Genomic DNA, 24,030 nt, shown 5'->3' with positions numbered 1-24,030 from the left:
TAGCTGATGGAAAGGCTGTTGATGTAGTCTACCTGGACTTCAGCAAAGCCTTTGACACGGTCTCTCACAGGCTTCTTCTGGGGAAACTGGCTGCCCGTGGCCTGGACAGGTACACACTCCTTTGGGTAAGGAACTGGTAGAGGGCTGTGCCCAACGGGTGGTGGTTAATGGAGTGAAGTCCAGCTGGCGACATGTTTCAAGTGGTGTCCCCCAGGGGTCGGTCCTGGGGCCTGTCTGGTTTAATATCTGTATTGATGACCTGGAGGAGGGGACTGAGTGTACCCTCAGTGAGTCTGCAGATGACACCAAGCTGGGAGGTGGTGTGGATCTGCCTGAGGGTAGGGAGGCCCTTCAGAGGGACTTAGATAAGCTGGATCGCTGGGCTGGGGGGAATGGGATGGGATTCAACAAGGCCAAGTGCTGGGTCCTGCACTTTGGCCACAACAACCCCATGCAGCGTTACAGGCTTGGGGACAAGTGGCTGGATGACTGTGAAGAGGAACTGGACCTGGGGGTGTTGGTTGATGCTCGGCTGAACATGAGCCAGCAGTGTGCCCAGGTGGCCAAGAGGGCCAGCGCCATCCTGGCCTGCATTAGAAATAGTGTGGCCAGCAGGAGCAGGGAGGTGATCGTCCCCTGTACTCAGCACTGGTGAGGCCGCACCTCGAGTGCTGTGTTCAGTTTTGGGCCCCTCACCACGGGAAAGACATTGAGGCCCTGGAGCGTGTCCAGAGAAGGGCAACAGAACTGGTGAGGGGTCTGGAGCACAAGAGGGAGCTGGGATTGTTTAGTCTGGAGAAGAGGAGGCTCAGGGGAGACCTCATGGCACCCTACAGCTTCCTGAAGGGAGGCTGTGGTGAGGAGGGGTTTGGCCTCTTCTCCAGGCAACAAACAGGAGCCGGGGAAATGGCTGCAAGTTGTAGCAGAGGAGGTTTAGGTTAGGCTTAAGGAAGAACTTGTTCTCTCAGGCACTGCAATGGCTGCACAGGGAGGTGGTGGAGTCGCCGTCCCTGGCAGCGTTCAAGAGGCGTCTGGACGAGGAGCTGCGAGACATGGCTTAGGAGCTTGTGGTAGCAGTGGTAGTGTGAAGGCGGTTGGAGCAGATGATCTTATAGGTCGTTTCCAACCTTGTGATTCTGATTCTATGAAGAGGAACAAACACACCAGTAGCACCTTTCAGGCAGAACATGGGGGCGTCCTCAATGTAGATGCCCTTAGTGTGTTCTTCACCTGCACCTGAAGGAACAACTGTGGTCACTGCCGCGCCGCGTGCCTAACTGGCAAGCTCCAGAGACAGAGAAGACTTGTGAAGGTGTGTAAGCGATGTGAGAACTCGCAAGAAACGACCTGCATCGTTCCCGGCTGAGTCCGTGCGTCAGGCGCTGCAAATGGCGCCCACCGCGTGCAGCAAAGAAGCCGAGGCTGAGCGAGCCCGGCCCGGCAGCGCCGCCCGACTGAAGTGCGGAGAGGTTGTTTGGCGCCCGCAGCGTTCTGCAGGGCAGAAGGTGAGCAGTCGGAACTGCGGCGAGGTCGCTGACGAAGGAGCGGCCAGGAAGTCTTGCAGCACCACGCTTCGTTTTCGCGCTTCAGAATCCGCCCGTATCTACCTCAGCTTAGCTGCTTTTCTCAAAGCGATAAGCGAAAACGTCCCCGAATTTCCGAACGCCGGATTCTCTCCCGACGGAGAGCTTTGGGACAAAAGCGGCGCAAAACTCCGGGAGCCTGCTGTTCCTAAGACACAACGGCTGCTCAACTTGGACGCGTTTGGCACCAAAGCACGGAAGGGCTTGAGCAAATTCGCAAGGAAGAATTCCTCGCGACGATTCCCCGCCGCCCTCCCTCCCTCCCTCCCACCCCCGCCGCTGCCCCTCGCTGCACAAAGCAGCCCCGCTCCGCATTCCACCCGCGGCTCCGCCCCCACCGCTGCCCGCGGAGAAGAGAAATCGCGACCCGCCCCGCGCTGCTGCCCTCGGCTCCGCCCCCGGCGCTCGTCCCGCTCCCGCTCCCGCTCCCGCCGCGCCGCTCCCTTCCTCCCCCCCGCGCACAGCGGACGGCGGACAGCGTGCAGCGCCTGCTGCCGAGTGCCCGCAGCCTCCGTGTCAGCTGCTTGGAGACAGGGACGGGGACGGGGACGGGGACGGACCCGACCCGGAGGAGCTTTTTATCCTGCTCCACTTCCAGGTCCGGAAGACAAAGCGAGCGTTTTCCCTCCTGATGATAATTGGAAGGGTGCGGGAAAGAAGCATTCTTCTACGGTGCGCTGCGGCGCGTTAGAGAAGTGCGGGAAAGAAGCAATGTTAGGGGGTGATGCTGACACGATGCAAGCCTTTCCTGTGATGGATCGTCCAAAGCAGCGCCCCCAGTGGGAATCCCTGCCTTCCGGGGCAGTAAAGCAGCTGAGGAAGTCAGTGAGAGATGACGGAGTTCAGTCTGCCTTTACATGGAACCTTCTGGTTGCAATTGGTGGCGGTTATGTTGTGACCCCCCACGATCGGAAAATTCTGTCGCGAGCGATCCTGTGTGCCACGCCATGTACCGTGCTTAGGACTGAATGCCCAGAACAGGCTGCCATCCGGGCTACGAGCAATTTGAATAGCTCAAATCATTCTGGCACGGAGGACCTCATGGGGGAGGGGGGTCCGGGCAGCACCTCAGGCCCGGGCACAGATGGATAGGCAACAGCCCAAACAAAGTGCCCGAACTTCATGTGTTGAAGGGCCTGACGGCCGCATGGCTCACGCTGCTCCTTACATCTTGCCAGTTCCCTGCACTCTGTGGGGTCGAGATCTTTTAAGTCAGCGGGGCATGATTTTGCTGACAGATTTTCCATAAGGGCCATTGATGGGCAGCAACCTACAGCCCTAGCTTGGAAAACAGACCAACCCACTTGGGTAGATCAGTGGCCCTCAGCAGAGGAAAAGTGGCTGCATTTACACGAGCTAGTTCAAGAGCAGCTAGCTGCTGGTCACACAGTGCCTACTATCAGCCCTGGAAAACTCCAGTCTTTGTCATCCTCAAGAAGAGTGGAAAACGGAGGCGTTTACAGGACCTGCGCGCTGTCAATGCAGTAATGGAGCCCGTGGGGGCGTTGCAGCCCGGTTTTTCATTCACCTTCAGCGTTCCCTTCAAATTGGCCCATAGCACTTACTGATTTTAAAGACTGTTTCCTCACTATTCGACTTCATCCAAAAGACGCAGCACGATTCGCTCTCCCAGTGCCCTCTATCAACCAAGCAAGCCCTGCTCAGCGGTATCACTGGACTGTGCTACCACAAGGAATGCTTAATAGTGCAGTTAGAGGTTAACACAGAACGGGACCTTCAGGGATTTATTTCCAGGTGGCAGAAACTTGAGTCGCAGGCCAAGCGCGTGTTTGTTCTTTCTAGTAGGTTAACGGTATTTCTTGTCATGATGCTATGTTTGCCATGTCTCCTTTCTCACATTTAGAGTATTGTCACTCGAGGCCGCGACTGAGTCATAATGATTCTGTTATTAATGTAATTAGTGTTATTATTTTATAGCACGGTAGTAGTTTGCGAATAAATAAAAAAGGGGGAATTGTGGGAATACAAGAAAAACTGCTCAGAGCAGAAGCTGCCGTCTCCGGCCCCAGGGAGACAGCTACCATCCCTGTAGGATGGGGGTGGTGGTGGTGGCGGTGCCCGGCGGGGCTGGGGGCTCCTGGGCCTAGCTGGGAAACGGCAATGTGCTGGGGCTCCGCAGAACCCGGGCAGGACGTCCAGGCACACATGGAGCCCGCTGGTGCCGAGACTGTCTGCCATCTCCGTCTGGGGGGCGGCGACGTGCTGACGCTCTGCAGAACCCAGGCAGGACATCCTGGCACACGTGAAGCCCTCTGGTGCAGAGATCGTCTGTCCGCTCTTGGCAGTCTGTCCTGCTGCCCATGCTGAGCGTTTGCGGGCAGCAGCCCGGGCTTTGGCGGATTCCACGAGGCGCCTGCAGAGACAGGAACTGCTGAGGGCCCGCGGAGCCCCCCGCTCTCCTTCCTCCCGGCACCGTGCAGAGCAGCGCTGGAATAAAGAGCGTGCTGGGACGAGGATGGGGGAGCAACTCACTGGTGTTTCTGCCTCCGCCGCCGGATGCAGATGCGGCACACAATTATGATGAGAAGAGGGACAAACACACCAGTAGCACCTTTCAGGCAGAACATGGGGACGTCCTTAATGTAGATGCCCTTAGTGTGTTCTTTACCTCCACATGAAGGAACAACTGTGGTCACTGCCGCGCCTCGTGCCTAACTGGCAACCTCATCAGAGCTCTGACATTGCCATGAAATGTTCCAGGAGGCCACGAACATGAAACACAACAACAGAACCTGCAACCGTCAGCCACAGAGCTCTGTGCTCGGCCTTTACCTGGAGCGCCAGCTGCTTGCACGTCCTCTGTGCCTTCACGGGAGATGGGCAGCGTGTGGCTGCTGCCCTCCTGAAACACAGCCTCGTCCACAGGCTCTCCATCGACCTCTTGAGAAAGAAGGCAGCAAAGTGGGACTGTAAATGTCTGCTCTTGTCAGGAGGATGACATCCTCAGGAGGCGTTACTTCTCCAAAGACAGCACTATTTTCTCCATATCTTTGTAGAACGCCAGTTTCCCAAGCTTTCTGCTGAGCAGACAGAAATATACCCGCCAGGCACCATCTCCCCATGAAAAGTTCATTCCCTTCCTTGAAACCGTGGGAGGCTGCAATGAGGGCTCCCCACAGCCTTCTCCTGTCTGGGCTCAACAGATCCAAGAGTGGAAGGAACCAAAGTTCGAGAACCAAAAATAACCCTGTGTGCTCTTTCCCTCTAAGTTCCTTGCCAGGGGATCGCCCTGAGCTTCCCAGGGCAGACCTGGCCGGGACTCTGGCGAGGCACTGGTCATACAGCGGCAGGCACAGTGAGTTCAGGCACAGGGTCGAGAGCTCCTACTGCACGTTGAGGCCTCGTCTTCCCTCGGGCCTGCAGCGTCTGGCAGTGACAGAACAGCAAAACCACGTGCACAACTCGGCATTCAGTTCTTCTGTATTACTACCGCAGAGCTCAGGAAGCCACAGCACATTCCAGCACAGGTTGTCCACGTGTGGGACGGGAACCCCCTGCCATTGCCGTCCCCTGCAGAAGAGTGCAGAGGAAGCAGCGGAGGCGCCCAGGAGCAGCCAGGCCTGCTGAGCACCCAGTGGGAGGCAGAGGCTGTGCTCATTGTCCAGGGGGCGGAGGTCACCCTGCTGACTTCTCCTCTCCAGGCCCAGCCCGTCTTCGTAAGGGAGGTGCTCCAGCGCTCTGATCATATTTGTGGCCCTCCTCTGAAGCCTCTCTAACAGCTCCCTGTCTTTCTTGTGTTGTTGGCCTCGCACCTGGGCACAGTACTCCAGGTAGGGCCTCACAAGGGCAGAGTGACTATCTTCTCCCTGTCCCTGCTGGCCACCCCTTTTCTGATGGAGCCCACGATACCAGAGAGTGGTGGTGAATGGAGCTAAATGCAGCTGGCGACCGGTCGTGAGCGGTGTCCCCCAGGGCTCGGTGCTGGGGCCTGTCCTCTTCAGGATCTTTATTGATGACCTGGATGAGGGCACTGAGTGCACCCTCTGTAAGTTTGCGGATGACACCAAGTTGGCTGGAAGTGTGGATGTGCCTGGGGGTAGCGAGGCCCTACAGAGGGATCTGGACAGGCTGGAGAGCTGGGCTGAAGCCAACGGGATGAGTTTCAACAAGGCCAGATGCCGGGTCCTGCACTTTGGCCGCAACAACTGCAGGCAATGCTACAGGCTTGGGGCAGAGTGGCTGGAAGACTGCACAGAGGAAATGGACCTGGGGGTGTTGATTGGTGCTCGGCTGAACACGAGCCAGCAGTGTGCCCGGGTGGGCAAGAAGGCCAATGGCATCTTGGCTTGCATCAGGAACGGTGTTGCCAGCAGGAACAGGGAAGTGATTGTCCCCCTGTGCTCTGCTCTGGTGAGGCCGCACCTCGAGTGCTGTGTCCAGTTTTGGGCCCCTCACTGCAAGAAAGACATTGAGGCCCTGCAGCGGGTTCAAAGAAGGGCGACAAAGCCGGTCTGGAGGGGTCTGGAGCACAGGCCTGATGAGGAGCGGCTGAAGGAGCTGGGGTTGTTCAGGCTGGAGAAGAGGAGGCTCAGGGGAGACGGTGTTGCTCGCTATAGCTACGTGAAGGGAGGTTGTAGCGAGCTGGGGGTCACAGAATCACAGAATTGTAGGGGTTGGAAGGGACCTCCAGAGATCATCGAGTCCAACCCCCCGCCAAAGCAGGTTCCCTACAGCAGGTCACACAAGTAGGCATCCAGGCGGGTCTTGAATATCTCCAGAGAAGGAGACTCCACCACCTCCCTGGGCAGCCTGTTCCAGTGCTCCGTCACCTCACCATAAAGAACCTCTTGCGCACATTTGTGCAGAACTTCCTATGCTCCAGTTTTCGGCCATTTCCCCTTGTCCTGTCTCCACACACCGCTGAAAACAGTCTGGCCTCGCCACTCTGCCCCCCACACCTTAGATATTGATAGACCTGGACCAGGTCTCCTCTCAGTCTTTTCTTCTCAAGGCTAAACAGACCCAGCTCACTGAGCCTCTTGTCTCATGTAACTGTTGATAGAACCAGAGGGAATGGCTTCAAGCTGCGCCAGGGGAGACTTAGGCTGGACGTTAGGAAATTCTGCATTTCTGAAAGAGTGGTCAGGCACTGGAATGGGCTGCCCAGGGAGGTGGTGGACTCACTAATCTTGGAGGTGTTTACGGAACGTTTGGATTCTGTGTTGAGCGACATGGTTTAGTGATTCCTATTGGTGATAGGTGGATGGTTGGACTGGATGATCTTGGAGGTTTTTTCCAATCTTGGTTATTCTGTGATTCTGTGATCTCTGCCAGCAGTCGTTCATGCAGCCCCAAATCCCCCCCAGACGCAACGCCCACCGCCAGGGATGTTGGCGATGTTGCAGTGAGCCACGAGCTGCAGCTCCTCCCGCACCTCCTCACTGATGTTCTCCATCACCATCGTGCTGCAAATGCCCCACTGCCTGTTTTGTGCCTGGGGAAGGAGATGGTCACGTACTGAGTACTGAGCATCCGGTGTGTTGATGTGGGAGCACTGGGCAGTACTGGTGGCCCTGGGAGGCTCTTGAGGGCTGCAGGAAGCACTGGGCACATGTGGAGCACCGGGTCAGTTTTGGGCTCCCCAGCTCAAGGCAGACTCTCCTGTGCAAGCGCTGCAGAGAAGCTGCTCTGGGGGGAGGTGGTACTGTGCTCTTCTCCAGAGGTCCCTCCCAGCCCCTGAGCTTTGTGACAGACGGATGTGTGAAAGCAGGCAGCCAGCAGATGGATGTTTGGTGGCTTTGCAGGGTCAAAGCACCGCAGCCCTGCGATGCCACCGGCCGTTGGAGTGTCATCAGCCACGTCCTCCCTTCGTCTCCATTCACTGCCATGGGTGCTGAGCCGGGTGCACCCGCAGGGATGGGGCACCCACAGCCTCTGTGGGCATCAGTGCCGGGGCTTCAGCTCCTCCTCTGTGATCAACTTCCCTGACATCTAAACCGAATCTCCCCTCCTTTACATTAAAACCATTCCTCTTTGTCCTGGCACCATCTCCCCACATGAAAAGTTCATTTCCCTCCTGTTCATCACCTCCCTTGAAACAACAGAAGGCTGCAATGAGGGCTCCCCGCAGCCTTCTCTGCTCCGCGCTGAACACCCCCGGCTCCCTCAGTCTTTCTCCATAGCACAGGTGCTGCAGCCTCTGAGCCAACCACCTGGAGAAAAAGGTTTCCTTTTCTCACTTGGGATCGATGTAGGGCACGCAAGAGGCAAATTCCCATCTGAACGCACAACCTGGGCTTTGTTGAACCTCCACCCCACAGCCCGTCCTTTGCACCCATCTCTGTCTGACTCAGAGGGAAGGAAGCGGTGCGGGACCACAGCAAAGGCCTTGCATGAGTCAGGTGGACGACATCAGTTGCCCTCCCGCTGTCCATCAGTGCCATCACGGCATCACAAGAAGGTGGCTCAGGCACGATCTGCCCTCTGTGCCTCGCAGCCCTGATTGTCCTGGATCACTTCTCCATCCCTCAGCTGCCTCAACATCTCCTCCAGGAAGACCTGCTCCATCACCCCAAAAACACACGAGGTCGCTGTGACTTACACACTAGACAGGTGTAGCGTGGAAAGTTCTTACCCTGAACAGAAGCCAGCGTGAGGACTGGGGGCATTTCCCACCCTGTGTCCCGCACAGATCAAGCAAGGTCTCACACAGTTAGGAAATGATGTTGTTCTTTATTGATGTTGTGTATAATAGTAATGTGGACAGCCACAGTTGATGGAAGCAGCGGCTGTCCAGCAGTGGGACGCGGTGTTCGGCCCCAGGGAGCCTCCTACCATCCCCTGAAGGATGTGGGTGGTGGTGGCGGTGGCGGTGCCCGGCGGGGCTGGGGGCTTCGGGCCTTCTGGGTGTACATAGCCGGGCTGGGGGGCCGCGTCGGGGGACGTTTGGGCCTGGGGGGCGGCGATGTGCTGGGGCTCCTCAGCACCCAGGCAGGACGTCCTGGCACACGTGGAGCCCTCTGGTGCAGAGACCGTCTGTCCTCATGTGCTGAGCGTCCGTGGGCAGCAGCCCGGGCTTTGGAGGATTCCACGAGGCGCCTGCAGAGACAGGAACTGCTGAGGGCCCGCGGAGCCCCCCGCTCTCCTTCCTCCCGGCACCGCGCAGAGCAGCGCTGGAATAAAGAGCGTGCTGGGGTGGGGATGGGGGAGCAACTCACTGGTGTTTCTGCCTCCGCTGCCGGATGCAAATGCAGCACACAATTAGCCACAGCAGAAGAGCAGACTAGCACGGCACGTGCGTGGTGTCCAGGGGATCAGGCCCAGCCAGCTCGGGTTCAGGAAAGGCACGTCGTGCTCGACCACCCTCAGCTCCTTCTACGACTGGGTGACCAGACTGATAGCTGAGGGAAAGGCTGTTGATGTAGTCTACCTGGACTTCAGCAAAGCCTTTGACACGGTCTCTCACAGGCTTCTTCTGGGGAAACTGGCTGCCCGTGGCCTGGACAGGTACACACTCCTTTGGGTAAGGAACTGGTAGAAGGCCGTGCCCAACGGGTGGTGGTTAATGGAGTGAAGTCCAGCTGGCGACCTGTTTCAAGTGGTGTCCCCCAGGGGTCGGTCCTGGGGCCTGTCTGGTTTAATATCTTTATTGATGACCTGGAGGAGGGGACTGAGTGTACCCTCAGTGAGTCTGCAGATGACACCAAGCTGGGAGGTGGTGTGGATCTGCCTGAGGGTAGGGAGGCCCTTCAGAGGGACTTAGATAAGCTGGATCACGGGGCTGGGGGGAATGGGATGGGATTCAACACGGCCAAATGCCGGGTCCTGGCCTGCATTAGAAATAGTGTGGCCAGCAGGAGCAGGGAGGTGATCGTCCCCTGTACTCAGCACTGGTGAGGCCGCACCTCGAGTGCTGTGTTCAGTTTTGGGCCCCTCACCACGGGAAAGACATTGAGGCCCTGGAGCGTGTCCAGAGAAGGGCAACAGAACTGGTGAGGGGTCTGGAGCACAAGAGGGAGCTGGGATTGTTTAGTCTGGAGAAGAGGAGGCTCAGGGGAGACCTCATGGCACCCTACAGCTTCCTGAAGGGAGGCTGTGGTGAGGAGGGGTTTGGCCTCTTCTCCAGGCAACAAACAGGAGCCGGGGAAATGGCCGCAAGTTGTAGCAGAGGAGGTTTAGGTTAGGCTTAAGGAAGAACTTGTTCTCTCAGGCACTGCAATGGCTGCACAGGGAGGTGGTGGAGTCGCCGTCCCTGGCAGCGTTCAAGAGGCGTCTGGACGAGGAGCTGCAAGACATGGCTTAGGAGCTTGTGGTAGCAGTGGTAGTGTGAAGGCGGTTGGAGCAGATGATCTTATAGGTCGTTTCCAACCTTGTGATTCTGATTCTATGAAGAGGAACAAACACACCAGTAGCACCTTTCAGGCAGAACATGGGGGCGTCCTCAATGTAGATGCCCTTAGTGTGTTCTTCTCCTGCACCTGAAGGAACAACTGTGGTCACTGCCGCGCCGCGTGCCTAACTGGCAAGCTCCAGAGACAGAGAAGACTTGTGAAGGTGTGTAAGCGATGTGAGAACTCGCAAGAAACGACCTGCATCGTTCCCGGCTGAGTCCGTGCGTCAGGCGCTGCAAATGGCGCCCACCGCGTGCAGCAAAGAAGCCGAGGCTGAGCGAGCCCGGCCCGGCAGCGCCGCCCGACTGAAGTGCGGAGAGGTTGTTTGGCGCCCGCAGCGTTCTGCAGGGCAGAAGGTGAGCAGTCGGAACTGCGGCGAGGTCGCTGACGAAGGAGCGGCCAGGAAGTCTTGCAGCACCACGCTTCGTTTTCGCGCTTCAGAATCCGCCCGTATCTACCTCAGCTTAGCTGCTTTTCTCAAAGCGATAAGCGAAAACGTCCCCGAATTTCCGAACGCCGGATTCTCTCCCGACGGAGAGCTTTGGGACAAAAGCGGCGCAAAACTCCGGGAGCCTGCTGTTCCTAAGACACAACGGCTGCTCAACTTGGACGCGTTTGGCACCAAAGCACGGAAGGGCTTGAGCAAATTCGCAAGGAAGAATTCCTCGCGACGATTCCCCGCCGCCCTCCCTCCCTCCCTCCCTCCCTCCCACCCCCGCCGCTGCCCCTCGCTGCACAAAGCAGCCCCGCTCCGCATTCCACCCGCGGCTCCGCCCCCACCGCTGCCCGCGGAGAAGAGAAATCGCGACCCGCCCCGCGCTGCTGCCCTCGGCTCCGCCCCCGGCGCTCGTCCCGCTCCCGCTCCCGCCGCGCCGCTCCCTTCCTCCCCCCCGCGCACAGCGGACGGCGGACAGCGTGCAGCGCCTGCTGCCGAGTGCCCGCAGCCTCCGTGTCAGCTGCTTGGAGACAGGGACGGGGACGGGGACGGGGACGGGGACGGACCCGACCCGGAGGAGCTTTTTATCCTGCTCCACTTCCAGGTCCGGAAGACAAAGCGAGCGTTTTCCCTCCTGATGATAATTGGAAGGGTGCGGGAAAGAAGCATTCTTCTACGGTGCGCTGCGGCGCCTTAGAGAAGTGCGGGAAAGAAGCAATGTTAGGGGGTGATGCTGACACGATGCAAGCCTTTCCTGTGATGGATCGTCCAAAGCAGCGCCCCCAGTGGGAATCCCTGCCTTCCGGGGCAGTAAAGCAGCTGAGGAAGTCAGTGAGAGATGACGGAGTTCAGTCTGCCTTTACATGGAACCTTCTGGTTGCAATTGGTGGCGGTTATGTTGTGACCCCCCACGATCGGAAAATTCTGTCGCGAGCGATCCTGTGTGCCACGCCATGTACCGTGCTTAGGACTGAATGCCCAGAACAGGCTGCCATCCGGGCTACGAGCAATTTGAATAACTCAAATCATTCTGGCACGGAGGACCTCATGGGGGAGGGGGGTCCGGGCAGCACCTCAGGCCCGGGCACAGATGGATAGGCAACAGCCCAAACAAAGTGCCCGAACTTCATGTGTTGAAGGGCCTGACGGCCGCATGGCTCACGCTGCTCCTTACATCTTGCCAGTTCCCTGCACTCTGTGGGGTCGAGATCTTTTAAGTCAGCGGGGCATGATTTTGCTGTCAGATTTTCCATAAGGGCCACTGATGGGCAGCAACCTACAGCCCTAGCTTGGAAAACAGACCAACCCGCTTGGGTAGATCAGTGGCCCTCAGCAGAGGAAAAGTGGCTGCATTTACACGAGCTAGTTCAAGAGCAGCTAGCTGCTGGTCACACAGTGCCTACTATCAGCCCTGGAAAACTCCAGTCTTTGTCATCCTCAAGAAGAGTGGAAAACGGAGGCGTTTACAGGACCTGTGCGCTGTCAATGCAGTAATGGAGCCCGTGGGGGCGTTGCAGCCCGGTTTTTCATTCACCTTCAGCGTTCCCTTCAAATTGGCCCATAGCACTTACTGATTTTAAAGACTGTTTCCTCACCATTCGACTTCATCCAAAAGACGCAGCACGATTCGCTCTCCCAGTGCCCTCTATCAACCAAGCAAGCCCTGCTCAGCGGTATCACTGGACTGTGCTACCACAAGGAATGCTTAATAGTGCAGTTAGAGGTTAACACAGAACGGGACCTTCAGGGATTTATTTCCAGGTGGCAGAAACTTGAGTCGCAGGCCAAGCGCGTGTTTGTTCTTTCTAGTAGGTTAACGGTATTTCTTGTCATGATGCTATGTTTGCCATGTCTCCTTTCTCACATTTAGAGTATTGTCACTCGAGGCCGCGACTGAGTCATAATGATTCTGTTATTAATGTAATTAGTGTTATTATTTTATAGCACGGTAGTAGTTTGCGAATAAATAAAAAAGGGGGAATTGTGGGAATACAAGAAAAACTGCTCAGAGCAGAAGCTGCCGTCTCCGGCCCCAGGGAGACAGCTACCATCCCTGTAGGATGGGGGTGGTGGTGGTGGCGGTGCCCGGCGGGGCTGGGGGCTCCTGGGCCTATTTTGATGTATGTGGCCGGGGTGGGGGGCGCAGGGGCTGCGTTGGGGGAAGCCAAGCTGGGAAACGGCAAAGTGCTGGGGCTCCGCAGAACCCGGGCAGGACGTCCAGGCACACATGGAGCTTTCTGGTGCCGAGACTGTCTGCCATCTCCGTCTGGGGGGCGGCGACGTGCTGACGCTCTGCAGAACCCAGGCAGGACATCCTGGCACACGTGAAGCCCTCTGGTGCGGAGATCGTCTGTCCGCTCTTGGCAGTCTGTCCTGCTGCCCATGCTGAGCGTTTGCGGGCAGCAGCCCGGGCTTTGGCAGATTCCATGAGGCGTCTGCAGAGACAGGAACTGCTGAGGGCCCGCGGAGCCCCCCGCTCTCCTTCCTCCCGGCACCGCGCAGAGCAGCGCTGGAATAAAGAGCGTGCTGGGACGAGGATGGGGGAGCAACTCACTGGTGTTTCTGCCTCTGCCGCCGGATGCAGATGTGGCACACAATTATGATGAGAAGAGGGACAAACACACCAGTAGCACCTTTCAGGCAGAACATGGGGACGTCCTTAATGTAGATGCCCTTAGTGTGTTCTTTACCTCCACACGAAGGAACACTGTGGTCACTGCCGCGCCTCGTGCCTAACTGGCAACCTCATCAGAGCTCTGACATTGCCATGAAATGTTCCAGGAGGCCACGAACATGAAACACAACAACAGAACCTGCAACCGTCAGCCACAGAGCTCTGTGCTCGGCCTTTACCTGGAGCGCCAGCTGCTTGCACGTCCTCTGTGCCTTCACGGGAGCTGGGCAGCGTGTGGCTGCTGCCCTCCTGAAACACAGCCTCGTCCACAGGCTCTCCATCGACCTCTTGAGAAAGAAGGCAGCAAAGTGGGACTGTAAATGTCTGCTCTTGTCAGGAGGATGACATCCTCAGGAGGCGTTACTTCTCCAAAGACAGCACTATTTTCTCCATGTCTTTGTAGAACGCCAGTTTCCCAAGCCTTCTGCTGAGCAGACAGAAATATACCCACCAGGCACCATCTCCCCATGAAAAGTTCATTCCCTTCCTTGAAACCGTGGGAGGCTGCAATGAGGGCTCCCCACAGCCTTCTCCTGTCTGGGCTCAACAGATCCAAGAGTGGAAGGAACCAAAGTTCGAGAACCAAAAATAACCCTGTGTGCTCTTTCCCTCTAAGTTCCTTGCCAGGGGATCGCCCTGAGCTTCCCAGGGCAGACCTGGCCGGGACTCTGGCGAGGCACTGGTCATACAGCGGCAGGCACAGTGAGTTCAGGCACAGGGTCGAGAGCTCCTACTGCACGTTGAGGCCTCGTCTTCCCTCGGGCCTGCAGCGTCTGGCAGTGACAGAACAGCAAAACCACGTGCACAACTCGGCATTCAGTTCTTCTGTATTACTACCGCAGAGCTCAGGAAGCCACAGCACATTCCAGCACAGGTTGTCCACGTGTGGGACGGGAACCCCCTGCCATTGCCGTCCCCTGCAGAAGAGTGCAGAGGAAGCAGCGGAGGCGCCCAGGAGCAGCCAGGCCTGCTGAGCACCCAGTGGGAGGCAGAGGCTGTGCTCATTGTCCAGGGGGCGGAGGTCACCCTGCTGACTTCTCCTCTCCAGGCCCAGCCCGTCTTCGTAAGGGAGGTGCTCCAGCGCTCTGATCATATTTGTGGCCCTCCTCTGAAGCCTCTCTAACAGCTCCCTGTCTTTCTTGTGTTGTTGGCCTCGCACCTGGGCACAGTACTCCAGGTAGGGCCTCACAAGGGCAGAGTGACTATCTTCTCCCTGTCCCTGCTGGCCACCCCTTTTCTGGAGCCCACGATACCAGAGAGTGGTGGTGAATGGAGCTAAATGCAGCTGGCGACCGGTCGTGAGCGGTGTCCCCCAGGGCTCAGTGCTGGGGCCTGTCCTCTTCAGGATCTTTATTGATGACCTGGATGAGGGCACTGAGTGCACCCTCTGTAAATTTGCGGATGACACCAAGTTGGCTGGAAGTGTAGATGTGCCTGAGGGTAGCGAGGCCCTACAGAGGGATCTGGACAGGCTGGAGAGCTGGGCTGAAGCCAACGGGATGAGTTTCAACAAGGCCAGATGCCGGGTCCTGCACTTTGGCCGTAACAACTGCAGGCAAAGCTACAGGCTCGGGGCAGAGTGGCTGGAAGACTGCACAGAGGAAATGGACCTGGGGGTGTTGATTGGTGCTCGGCTGAACACGAGCCAGCAGTGTGCCCGGGTGGGCAAGAAGGCCAATGGCATCTTGGCTTGCATCAGGAACGGTGTTGCCAGCAGGAACAGGGAAGTGATTGTCCCCCTGTGCTCTGCTCTGGTGAGGCCGCACCTCGAGTGCTGTGTCCAGTTTTGGGCCCCTCACTGCAAGAAAGACATTGAGGCCCTGCAGTGGGTTCAAAGAAGGGCGACAAAGCCGGTCTGGAGGGGTCTGCAGCACAGGCCTGATGAGGAGCGGCTGAAGGAGCTGGGGTTGTTCAGGCTGGAGAAGAGGAGGCTCAGGGGAGACGGTGTTGTTCGCTATTGCTACGTGAAGGGAGGTTGTAGCGAGCTGGGGGTCACAGAATCACAGAATTGTAGGGGTTGGAAGGGACCTCCAGAGATCATCGAGTCCAACCCCCCCCCCAAAGCAGGTTCCCTACAGCAGGTCACACAAGTAGGCATCCAGGCGGGTCTTGAATATCTCCAGAGAAGGAGACTCCACCACCTCCCTGGGCAGCCTGTTCCAGTGCTCCGTCACCTCACCATAAAGAACTTCTTGTGCACATTTGTGCAGAACTTCCTATGCTCCAGTTTTCGGCCATTTCCCCTTGTCCTGTCTCCACACACCGCTGAAAACAGTCTGGCCTCGCCACTCTGCCCCCCACACCTTAGATATTGATAGACCTGGACCAGGTCTCCTCTCAGTCTTTTCTTCTCAAGGCTAAACAGACCCAGCTCACTGAGCCTCTTGTCTCATGTAACTGTTGATAGAACCAGAGGGAATGGCTTCAAGCTGCGCCAGGGGAGACTTAGGCTGGACGTTAGGAAATTCTGCTTTTCTGAAAGAGTGGTCAGGCACTGGAATGGGCTGCCCAGGGAGGTGGTGGACTCACTAATCCTGGAGGTGTTTACGGAACGTTTGGATTCTGTGTTGAGCGACATGGTTTAGTGATTACTATTGGTGATAGGTGGATGGTTGGACTGGATGATCTTGGAGGTTTTTTCCAATCTTGGTTATTCTGTGATTCTGTGATCTCTGCCAGCAGTCGTTCATGCAGCCCCAAATCCCCCCCAGACCCAACGCCCACCGCCAGGGATGTTGGCGACGTTGCAGTGAGCCAAGAGCTGCAGCTCCTCCCGCACCTCCTCACTGATGTTCTCCATCACCATCGTGCTGCAAATGCCCCACTGCCTGTTTTGTGCCTGGGGAAGGAGATGGTCACGTACTGAGTACTGAGCATCCAGTGTGTTGATGTGGGAGCACTGGGCAGTACTGGTGGCCCTGGGAGGCTCTTGAGGGCTGCAGGAAGCACTGGGCACATGTGGAGCACCGGGTCAGTTTTGGGCTCCCCAGCTCAAGGCAGACTCTCCTGTGCAAGCGCTGCAGAGAAGCTGCTCTGGGGGGAGGTGGTACTGTGCTCTTCTCCAGAGGTCCCTCCCAGCCCCTGAGCTTTGTGACAGACGGATGTGTGAAAGCAGGCAGCCAGCAGGTGGATGTTTGGTGGCTTTGCAGGGTCAAAGCACCGCAGCCCTGCGATGCCACCGGCCGTTGGAGTGTCATCAGCCACGTCCTCCCTTCGTCTCCATTCACTGCCATGGGAGCTGAGTCGGGTGCACCCGCAGGGATGGGGCACCCACAGCCTCTGTGGGCAGCAGTGCCGGGGCTTCAGCTCCTCCTCTGTGATCAACTTCCCTGACATCTAAACCGAATCTCCCCTCCTTTACATTAAAACCATTCCTCTTTGTCCTGGCACCATCTCCCCACATGAAAAGTTCATTTCCCTCCTGTTCATCACCTCCCTTGAAACAACAGAAGGCTGCAATGAGGGCTCCCCGCAGCCTTCTCTGCTCCATGCTGAACACCCCCGGCTCCCTCAGCCTTTCTCCATAGCACAGGTGCTGCAGCCTCTGAGCCAACCACCTGGAGAAAAAGGTTTCCTTTTCTCACTTGGGATCGATGTAGGGCACGCAAGAGGCAAATTCCCATCTGAACGCACAACCTGGGCTTTGTTGAACCTCCACCCCACAGCCCGTCCTTTGCACCCATCTCTGTCTGACTCAGAGGGAAGGAAGCGGTGCGGGACCACAGCAAAGGCCTTGCATGAGTCAGGTGGACGACATCAGTTGCCCTCCCGCTGTCCATCAGTGCCATCACGGCATCACAAGAAGGTGGCTCAGGCACGATCTGCCCTCGGTACCTCGCAGCCCTGATTGTCCCGGATCACTTCTCCATCCCTCAGCTGCCTCAACATCTCCTCCAGGAAGACCTGCTCCATCACCCCAAAAACACACGAGGTCGCTGTGACTTACACACTAGGCAGGTGTAGCGTGGAAAGTTCGTACCCTGAACAGAAGCCAGCGTGAGGACTGGGGGCATTTCCCACCCTGTGTCCCGCACAGATCAAGCAAGGTCTCACACAGTTAGGAAATGATATTATTATTTATTGATGTTATGTGTAATAGAAACCTGGACAGCCACAGCTGATGGAAGCAGCGGCTGTCCAGCAGTGGGACGCGGTGTTCGGCCCCAGGGAGCCTCCTACCATCCCCTGAAGGATGTGGGTGGTGGTGGCGGTGGCGGTGCCCAGCGGGGCTGGGGGCTTCGGGCCTTCTGGGTGTACATAGCCGGGCTGGGGGGCCGCGTCGGGGGACGTTTGGGCCTGGGGGGCGGCGATGTGCTGGGGCTCCTCAGCACCCAGGCAGGACGTCCTGGCACACGTGGAGCCCGGTGGTGCCGAGACCGTCTGTCCTCATGTGCTGAGCGTCCGTGGGCAGCAGCCCGGGCTTTGGCAGATTCCATGAGGCGCCTGCAGAGACAGGAACTGCTGAGGGCCCGCGGAGCCCCCCGCTCTCCTTCCTCCTGGCACCACGCAGAGCAGCGCTGGAATAAAGAGCGTGCTGGGATGGGGATGCGGGAGCAACTCACTGGTGTTTCTGCCTCCGCTGCCGGATGCAAATGCAGCACACAATTATTATCAGCAGAACAGGGACAAACACACCAATAGCACCTTTCAGGCAGAACATGGGGGCGTCCTTAATGTAGATGCCCTTAGTGTGTTCTTCACCTGCACCTGAAGGAACAACTGTGGTCACTGCTGCACCTCGTGCCTAACTGGCAACCTCATCAGAGCTCTGACATTGCCATGAAATGTTCCAGGAGGCCACGAACATGAAACACAACAACAGAACCTGCAACCGTCAGCCACAGAGCTCTGTGCTCGGCCTTTACCTGGAGCGCCAGCTGCTTGCACGTCCTCTGTGCCTTCACGGGAGATGGGCAGCGTGTGGCTGCTGCCCTCCTGAAACACAGCCTCGTCCACAGGCTCTTCATCGACCTCTTGAGAAAGAAGGCAGCAAAGTGGGACTGTAAATGTCTGCTCTTGTCAGGAGGATGACATCCTCAGGAGGCGTTACTTCACCAAAGACAGCACTATTTTCTCCATGTCTTTGTAGAACGCCAGTTTCCCAAGCCTTCTGCTGAGCAGACAGAAATATACCCACCAGGCACTTCATTCTGCCCCGTCACAGCCTTTAGAGCATGAGCAAACCGCGGAGAATATCTTCCTTGTCCCGGTTTCCCTCTCTGTCTCGCAGGACCTGAACAGAACGTAGCAGGACCCATTTCAGACAAACCCACGGCTGAACTGAGCGCTCTGTTTGGTGAAGTCCATCCAGACAGAGTACCCCGGGCAGCAGCCCGGGCTTTGGCGGATTCCATGAGGCGCCTGCAGAGACAGGAACTGCTGAGGGCCCGCGGAGCCCCCCGCTCTCCTTCCTCCCGGCACCGCGCAGAGCAGCGCTGGAATAAAGAGCGTGCTGGGATGGGGATGCGGGAGCAACTCACTGGTGTTTCTGCCTCCGCTGCCGGATGCAAATGCAGCACACAATTAGCCACAGCAGAAGAGCAGACTCGCACGGCACGTGCGTGGTGTCCAGGGGATCAGGCCCAGCCAGCTCGGGTTCAGGAAAGGCACGTCGTGCTCGACCACCCTCAGCTCCTTCTACGACTGGGTGACCAGACTGATAGCTGAGGGAAAGGCTGTTGATGTAGTCTACCTGGACTTCAGCAAAGCCTTTGACACGGTCTCTCACAGGCTTCTTCTGGGGAAACTGGCTGCCCGTGGCCTGGACAGGTACACACTCCTTTGGGTAAGGAACTGGTAGAGGGCTGTGCCCAACGGGTGGTGGTTAATGGAGTGAAGTCCAGCTGGCGACATGTTTCAAGTGGTGTCCCCCAGGGGTCGGTCCTGGGGCCTGTCTGGTTTAATATCTGTATTGATGACCTGGAGGAGGGGACTGAGTGTACCCTCAGTGAGTCTGCAGATGACACCAAGCTGGGAGGTGGTGTGGATCTGCCTGAGGGTAGGGAGGCCCTTCAGAGGGACTTAGATAAGCTGGATCGCTGGGCTGGGGGGAATGGGATGGGATTCAACACGGCCAAATGCCGGGTCCTGGCCTGCATTAGAAATAGTGTGGCCAGCAGGAGCAGGGAGGTCATCGTCCCCTGTACTCAGCACTGGTGAGGCCGCACCTCGAGTGCTGTGTTCAGTTTTGGGCCCCTCACCACGGGAAAGACATTGAGGCCCTGGAGCGTGTCCAGAGAAGGGCAACAGAACTGGTGAGGGGTCTGGAGCACAAGAGGGAGCTGGGATTGTTTAGTCTAGAGAAGAGGAGGCTCAGGGGAGACCTCATGGCACCCTACAGCTTCCTGAAGGGAGGCTGTGGTGAGGAGGGGTTTGGCCTCTTCTCCAGGCAACAAACAGGAGCCGGGGAAATGGCCGCAAGTTGTAGCAGAGGAGGTTTAGGTTAGGCTTAAGGAAGAACTTGTTCTCTCAGGCACTGCAATGGCTGCACAGGGAGGTGGTGGAGTCGCCGTCCCTGGCAGCGTTCAAGAGGCGTCTGGACGAGGAGCTGCAAGACATGGCTTAGGAGCTTGTGGTAGCAGTGGTAGTGTGAAGGCGGTTGGAGCAGATGATCTTATAGGTCGTTTCCAACCTTGTGATTCTGATTCTATGAAGAGGAACAAACACACCAGTAGCACCTTTCAGGCAGAACATGGGGGCGTCCTCAATGTAGATGCCCTTAGTGTGTTCTTCTCCTGCACCTGAAGGAACAACTGTGGTCACTGCCGCGCCGCGTGCCTAACTGGCAAGCTCCAGAGACAGAGAAGACTTGTGAAGGTGTGTAAGCGATGTGAGAACTCGCAAGAAACGACCTGCATCGTTCCCGGCTGAGTCCGTGCGTCAGGCGCTGCAAATGGCGCCCACCGCGTGCAGCAAAGAAGCCGAGGCTGAGCGAGCCCGGCCCGGCAGCGCCGCCCGACTGAAGTGCGGAGAGGTTGTTTGGCGCCCGCAGCGTTCTGCAGGGCAGAAGGTGAGCAGTCGGAACTGCGGCGAGGTCGCTGACGAAGGAGCGGCCAGGAAGTCTTGCAGCACCACGCTTCGTTTTCGCGCTTCAGAATCCGCCCGTATCTACCTCAGCTTAGCTGCTTTTCTCAAAGCGATAAGCGAAAACGTCCCCGAATTTCCGAACGCCGGATTCTCTCCCGACGGAGAGCTTTGGGACAAAAGCGGCGCAAAACTCCGGGAGCCTGCTGTTCCTAAGACACAACGGCTGCTCAACTTGGACGCGTTTGGCACCAAAGCACGGAAGGGCTTGAGCAAATTCGCAAGGAAGAATTCCTCGCGACGATTCCCCGCCGCCCTCCCTCCCTCCCTCCCACCCCCGCCGCTGCCCCTCGCTGCACAAAGCAGCCCCGCTCCGCATTCCACCCGCGGCTCCGCCCCCACCGCTGCCCGCGGAGAAGAGAAATCGCGACCCGCCCCGCGCTGCTGCCCTCGGCTCCGCCCCCGGCGCTCGTCCCGCTCCCGCTCCCGCCGCGCCGCTCCCTTCCTCCCCCCCGCGCACAGCGGACGGCGGACAGCGTGCAGCGCCTGCTGCCGAGTGCCCGCAGCCTCCGTGTCAGCTGCTTGGAGACAGGGACGGGGACGGGGACGGGGACGGGGACGGACCCGACCCGGAGGAGCTTTTTATCCTGCTCCACTTCCAGGTCCGGAAGACAAAGCGAGCGTTTTCCCTCCTGATGATAATTGGAAGGGTGCGGGAAAGAAGCATTCTTCTACGGTGCGCTGCGGCGCGTTAGAGAAGTGCGGGAAAGAAGCAATGTTAGGGGGTGATGCTGACACGATGCAAGCCTTTCCTGTGATGGATCGTCCAAAGCAGCGCCCCCAGTGGGAATCCCTGCCTTCCGGGGCAGTAAAGCAGCTGAGGAAGTCAGTGAGAGATGACGGAGTTCAGTCTGCCTTTACATGGAACCTTCTGGTTGCAATTGGTGGCGGTTATGTTGTGACCCCCCACGATCGGAAAATTCTGTCGCGAGCGATCCTGTGTGCCACGCCATGTACCGTGCTTAGGACTGAATGCCCAGAACAGGCTGCCATCCGGGCTACGAGCAATTTGAATAACTCAAATCATTCTGGCACGGAGGACCTCATGGGGGAGGGGGGTCCGGGCAGCACCTCAGGCCCGGGCACAGATGGATAGGCAACAGCCCAAACAAAGTGCCCGAACTTCATGTGTTGAAGGGCCTGACGGCCGCATGGCTCACGCTGCTCCTTACATCTTGCCAGTTCCCTGCACTCTGTGGGGTCGAGATCTTTTAAGTCAGCGGGGCATGATTTTGCTGTCAGATTTTCCATAAGGGCCACTGATGGGCAGCAACCTACAGCCCTAGCTTGGAAAACAGACCAACCCGCTTGGGTAGATCAGTGGCCCTCAGCAGAGGAAAAGTGGCTGCATTTACACGAGCTAGTTCAAGAGCAGCTAGCTGCTGGTCACACAGTGCCTACTATCAGCCCTGGAAAACTCCAGTCTTTGTCATCCTCAAGAAGAGTGGAAAACGGAGGCGTTTACAGGACCTGTGCGCTGTCAATGCAGTAATGGAGCCCGTGGGGGCGTTGCAGCCCGGTTTTTCATTCACCTTCAGCGTTCCCTTCAAATTGGCCCATAGCACTTACTGATTTTAAAGACTGTTTCCTCACCATTCGACTTCATCCAAAAGACGCAGCACGATTCGCTCTCCCAGTGCCCTCTATCAACCAAGCAAGCCCTGCTCAGCGGTATCACTGGACTGTGCTACCACAAGGAATGCTTAATAGTGCAGTTAGAGATTAACACAGAACGGGACCTTCAGGGATTTATTTACAGGTGGCAGAAACTTGAGTCGCAGGCCAAGCGCGTGTTTGTTCTTTCTAGTAGGTTAACGGTATTTCTTGTCATGATGCTATGTTTGCCATGTCTCCTTTCTCACATTTAGAGTATTGTCACTCGAGGCCGCGACTGAGTCATAATGATTCTGTTATTAATGTAATTAGTGTTATTATTTTATAGCACGGTAGTAGTTTGCGAATAAATAAAAAAGGGGGAATTGTGGGAATACAAGAAAAACTGCTCAGAGCAGAAGCTGCCGTCTCCGGCCCCAGGGAGACAGCTACCATCCCTGTAGGATGGGGGTGGTGGTGGTGGCGGTGCCCGGCGGGGCTGGGGGCTCCTGGGCCTATTTTGATGTATGTGGCCGGGGTGGGGGGCGCAGGGGCTGCGTTGGGGGAAGCCAAGCTGGGAAACGGCAAAGTGCTGGGGCTCCGCAGAACCCGGGCAGGACGTCCAGGCACACATGGAGCCCGCTGGTGCCGAGACTGTCTGCCATCTCCGTCTGGGGGGCGGCGACGTGCTGACGCTCTGCAGAACCCAGGCAGGACATCCTGGCACACGTGAAGCCCTCTGGTGCGGAGATCGTCTGTCCGCTCTTGGCAGTCTGTCCTGCTGCCCATGCTGAGCGTTTGCGGGCAGCAGCCCGGGCTTTGGCAGATTCCACGAGGCGCCTGCAGAGACAGGAACTGCTGAGGGCCCGCGGAGCCCCCCGCTCTCCTTCCTCCCGGCACCGCACAGAGCAGCGCTGGAATAAAGAGCGTGCTGGGACGAGGATGGGGGAGCAACTCACTGGTGTTTCTGCCTCTGCCGCCGGATGCAGATGTGGCACACAATTATGATGAGAAGAGGGACAAACACACCAGTAGCACCTTTCAGGCAGAACATGGGGACGTCCTTAATGTAGATGCCCTTAGTGTGTTCTTTACCTCCACACGAAGGAACACTGTGGTCACTGCCGCGCCTCGTGCCTAACTGGCAACCTCATCAGAGCTCTGACATTGCCATGAAATGTTCCAGGAGGCCACGAACATGAAACACAACAACAGAACCTGCAACCGTCAGCCACAGAGCTCTGTGCTCGGCCTTTACCTGGAGCGCCAGCTGCTTGCACGTCCTCTGTGCCTTCACGGGAGCTGGGCAGCGTGTGGCTGCTGCCCTCCTGAAACACAGCCTCGTCCACAGGCTCTCCATCGACCTCTTGAGAAAGAAGGCAGCAAAGTGGGACTGTAAATGTCTGCTCTTGTCAGGAGGATGACATCCTCAGGAGGCGTTACTTCTCCAAAGACAGCACTATTTTCTCCATGTCTTTGTAGAACGCCAGTTTCCCAAGCCTTCTGCTGAGCAGACAGAAATATACCCACCAGGCACCATCTCCCCATGAAAAGTTCATTCCCTTCCTTGAAACCGTGGGAGGCTGCAATGAGGGCTCCCCACAGCCTTCTCCTGTCTGGGCTCAACAGATCCAAGAGTGGAAGGAACCAAAGTTCGAGAACCAAAAATAACCCTGTGTGCTCTTTCCCTCTAAGTTCCTTGCCAGGGGATCGCCCTGAGCTTCCCAGGGCAGACCTGGCCGGGACTCTGGCGAGGCACTGGTCATACAGCGGCAGGCACAGTGAGTTCAGGCACAGGGTCGAGAGCTCCTACTGCACGTTGAGGCCTCGTCTTCCCTCGGGCCTGCAGCGTCTGGCAGTGACAGAACAGCAAAACCACGTGCACAACTCGGCATTCAGTTCTTCTGTATTACTACCGCAGAGCTCAGGAAGCCACAGCACATTCCAGCACAGGTTGTCCACGTGTGGGACGGGAACCCCCTGCCATTGCCGTCCCCTGCAGAAGAGTGCAGAGGAAGCAGCGGAGGCGCCCAGGAGCAGCCAGGCCTGCTGAGCACCCAGTGGGAGGCAGAGGCTGTGCTCATTGTCCAGGGGGCGGAGGTCACCCTGCTGACTTCTCCTCTCCAGGCCCAGCCCGTCTTCGTAAGGGAGGTGCTCCAGCGCTCTGATCATATTTGTGGCCCTCCTCTGAAGCCTCTCTAACAGCTCCCTGTCTTTCTTGTGTTGTTGGCCTCGCACCTGGGCACAGTACTCCAGGTAGGGCCTCACAAGGGCAGAGTGACTATCTTCTCCCTGTCCCTGCTGGCCACC

The 24,030-nt window shown here is 57.5% G+C and overlaps 2 protein-coding genes across 2 annotated transcripts; both read right to left on the bottom strand.

The window, feature by feature from the left end:
- Window positions 1-8,255: 8,255 nt before the first annotated feature.
- Window positions 8,256-16,956, bottom strand: LOC149914802 (uncharacterized). The gene is made up of 5 exons (XM_090125398.1): window positions 16,879-16,956; window positions 15,769-15,883; window positions 13,198-13,373; window positions 12,925-13,043; window positions 8,256-8,642 (listed from the first exon to the last, which is right to left on the bottom strand). Exons 1-5 carry the CDS (start codon window positions 16,954-16,956, stop codon window positions 8,375-8,377), a joined length of 756 nt encoding a protein of 251 aa, XP_089981524.1. The 3' UTR covers window positions 8,256-8,374.
- Window positions 16,550-18,398, bottom strand: LOC149914801 (uncharacterized). The gene is made up of 4 exons (XM_090125397.1): window positions 18,365-18,398; window positions 17,910-18,059; window positions 17,607-17,751; window positions 16,550-17,487 (listed from the first exon to the last, which is right to left on the bottom strand). The coding sequence occupies exons 1-4, from the start codon at window positions 18,396-18,398 to the stop codon at window positions 17,220-17,222; spliced, it is 597 nt and encodes a 198-aa protein (XP_089981523.1). The 3' UTR covers window positions 16,550-17,219.
- Window positions 18,399-24,030: the final 5,632 nt, after the last annotated feature.

This window comes from Phasianus colchicus, chromosome 27 (assembly GCF_987193195.1).
Source record: "Phasianus colchicus chromosome 27, bPhaCol1.hap1.1, whole genome shotgun sequence".
NCBI classification, from domain to species: domain Eukaryota; kingdom Metazoa; phylum Chordata; class Aves; order Galliformes; family Phasianidae; genus Phasianus; species Phasianus colchicus.
The sequence above is the reverse complement of the archived record's forward strand: the minus strand, read 5'-3'. Positions and strand labels throughout refer to the sequence as shown.